General features: G+C 37.7%; 1 protein-coding gene across 1 annotated transcript in view; it reads left to right on the top strand.

The window, feature by feature from the left end:
* GALNT5 (polypeptide N-acetylgalactosaminyltransferase 5) overlaps nucleotides 1–2,978 on the top strand; it is a 41,367-nt gene that overhangs the window by 26,009 nt on the left and 12,380 nt on the right. The window contains exons 6-7 of the mRNA XM_006921089.2: nucleotides 935–1,052; nucleotides 2,008–2,331. Coding sequence (XP_006921151.1) covers nucleotides 935–1,052; nucleotides 2,008–2,331 — 442 coding nt within the window. The remainder of the gene's footprint in view (nucleotides 1–934; nucleotides 1,053–2,007; nucleotides 2,332–2,978) is intronic.

Here is a 2,978-nt window from a genome sequence, read left to right on the forward strand (position 1 = left end):
ACAAACCACTTTCAGCTGGCTCAGTGGTGACCACCATGAGGAGTGATTACTGCCTAGTCTAATTAAATGCAGTTTCCATCCCCAGGTTCAATAACAATAGTGAAGTCTCTAGAGTCAGACTCTGGGTTGAATCTCAACTCTGCTACTTACAAGTGGTGTGAGCTTCAAAAACTACTTAGCCTCTGAGTCTGTTTTCTTATTTTTACATTAAGACTAATAAAAGTAGCTAACTCTTAGATTGTTTTGAGAATAAATCAGATAATTATATATATATAAGGTGCTTTATTTTTTATTAAATTTATCGGGGTGGCATTGGTTAATAAAATTATATAGGCTTTAAGTGTACAATTCAATAATATATCATCTGTATATTGCATTGTATGTTCACATATCTATAAAGTGCTTTAAAAAGTGTTTGCCATGTAACAAGATATAGGTAAATATGCCAATAGTTGAGTCAGTACAGTGGAATGAGAGAGCACAGAGTTGAGCCAGAATGCCTAGATTTGAACCCCAAATGTGACCCTGGAAAAGTTTCTTACCTCTGTATTGTAGTTTCTTGATGGTACACACTCGGGATTTTTGCAAAATCTGGGTTAATACAGATGTAGTACTTACAACAGCAACTAGTACTCCGTTAGCACTAAATAAGTATTTATTAAAAATAACATCTCTGGAGAGTCTGTGTCAGGGATTAGAGGACAAATGAGAATCCTAGTTCCAGGCTCCACCTTGCTGACCTTAATCAAGCCTTGCCACCACGAAACAGGGAACTCATTACATAAGTGCTATTTTGACTTCACTCCAAGGCCTCCAGGCACTTGCTAGCTACTCTGAAATGCCTCCTAAGCCATTACAACTGTATAGGACACCCACTCCAAAAGTTGAGCTCCCATGACATACAAGTGTTAAAAACAATCTTTTGTTTTTGTAGGTGCCCCGTCATGGCAGGTGGATTATTCTCAATTGATAAAAATTACTTTTTTGAACTTGGAACATATGACCCTGGGCTTGATGTTTGGGGTGGAGAAAATATGGAGCTGTCATTCAAGGTATTACCAAGTGTTTCTCAAATTCTATTTACAATTGAGAACATCATTTTTAAATGGTTTCATTTACTAATACAATCACATATGTGACTGCCTCTGGGAGGAAGTGCCACAGAAATTTTAGGGCCTCCAGATTAATGTTTTCATATCTAAGATTGAATTTGGAAGAATCAATAGCGCTCAAGAAATTTATTAGAGTTTTCTAATATTTTACAGCACTGTTTCTGCATCTGAATGTGGGGGAAATAATTGTCTGCTATTCGGTGTAAATGCTGTGGGATTTATATTTGATATAAAATAACTCTTCTGGAACATTTTTCTAATATACTGAAAGTAATGAATCATTCCATTCAATTATGGGCCATCTTGGAGAGCATAAGTGACAAGTATAAAATGTGACTCTATGGTAGGCCACCAACAGGCCATAGTGCAGCAACTTTGGACATAGCAGACAACTCTGAGTATATATATAATCATCAATTAATATCTAAGAAAGCTACTGCACTAGCTATAGTGGAGAACATCCAATAAACAACTGCTTTCCTATGGAGTGTGGTGATATATAATAGAAGGGGTATTACTTTGAGCTCCTGATCAAAAAAGAATGGTTTATGAGTTATGCTAGAAGAAATGGAAATATATACTCCTTTCCTGATTCAACTAGAGCAAGATCTCATTTTACATATTGGGATTCAGTAAAGATTTCTTTCAAAAAAATTTACACTACGGGGAAGGGAGAAAAAATATATTTTACTAATTCTAAAATGATCCACAGCAATACACAAAACTAAATAAATGCATTGAGTTTAATTTTCCATTGAAAAAGATTTTGGAAGCTGAGAGCACTACTTCAGACGGGGAGCTGGGAGAGTTGTCAGGTGGTTTCTTGACATTGTTAATTGCCTGTGATTGATGGACAATCATTTGAGAGTTGATGTTTATCATTGAACTGTTCCAGGTGTGGATGTGTGGTGGTGAAATCGAGATCATTCCCTGTTCCCGAGTGGGCCACATATTCAGAAACGATAACCCATATTCCTTCCCTAAAGACCGGATGAAGACGGTGGAGAGGAACTTGGTGCGGGTTGCCGAGGTCTGGCTGGATGAGTACAAGGAGCTGTTCTATGGCCATGGGGATCACCTCATAGACCAAGGCTTAGATGTCGGAAACCTCACCCAACAACGGGAACTTCGAAAGAAGCTAAAATGCAAAAGTTTCAAATGGTACTTGGAGAATGTTTTCCCTGACCTGAAGGCTCCCATTGTGAGGGCTAGTGGTGTGGTAAGTGAAACAGCAATTTAACATCTGACTCTACAAAAGTAAAATGCCAAAAGAGTTTTGAAAATATGTGAGAAAGAATGAATCATGACATTATTAATAAATACCAAGTATGAGTGCAGATGAGATAAAGCACGGTTAAGGATTAAATATGGTAAACTCGAGGAAGGCTTCTAGGTAGCCATGTTCAATGATTAATTCAGCAAATACCTACTGAGTATCAATAAATTGGGCAGTATTTCAGAAGTGGATTGATCCTTTCTTTGTGGAGCTAAAAGCTGAGTAGAGAAGAAAGATAGTAAACAAATAAACAAGTAAAATGTAAATAAAAATTATAGTAGCTCTCATTTAGGAAACTGGCCACCACTGGTGAAGTCTTCTAAGTTAGAGTGGTCAACTCTCAGGAGACTTTGAAGGCCAAGCCTAAAAGGTAAACTGTCAGTCAAACTCTAAAGAAGAGAGCCCTAGGCAGAGGACACCCTTGTGCAAAAACTCTACTATAGGCGACCATCTGAGAAATTCAAGAACTGGAAAGAAGATGAATGTTGTCAGGGTGTGAAAGAGGGAAGGATGGCACCAGATGAAGTTGAAGTGGGAGGAAAGTCACGTATGTCCTTGTAGGCGAAGGTAAAAGTTTGTTCTTTCTTTCT

Source organism: Pteropus alecto, unplaced genomic scaffold (assembly GCF_000325575.1).
Source record: "Pteropus alecto unplaced genomic scaffold, ASM32557v1 scaffold3, whole genome shotgun sequence".
Classification (NCBI taxonomy): Eukaryota; Metazoa; Chordata; class Mammalia; order Chiroptera; family Pteropodidae; genus Pteropus; species Pteropus alecto.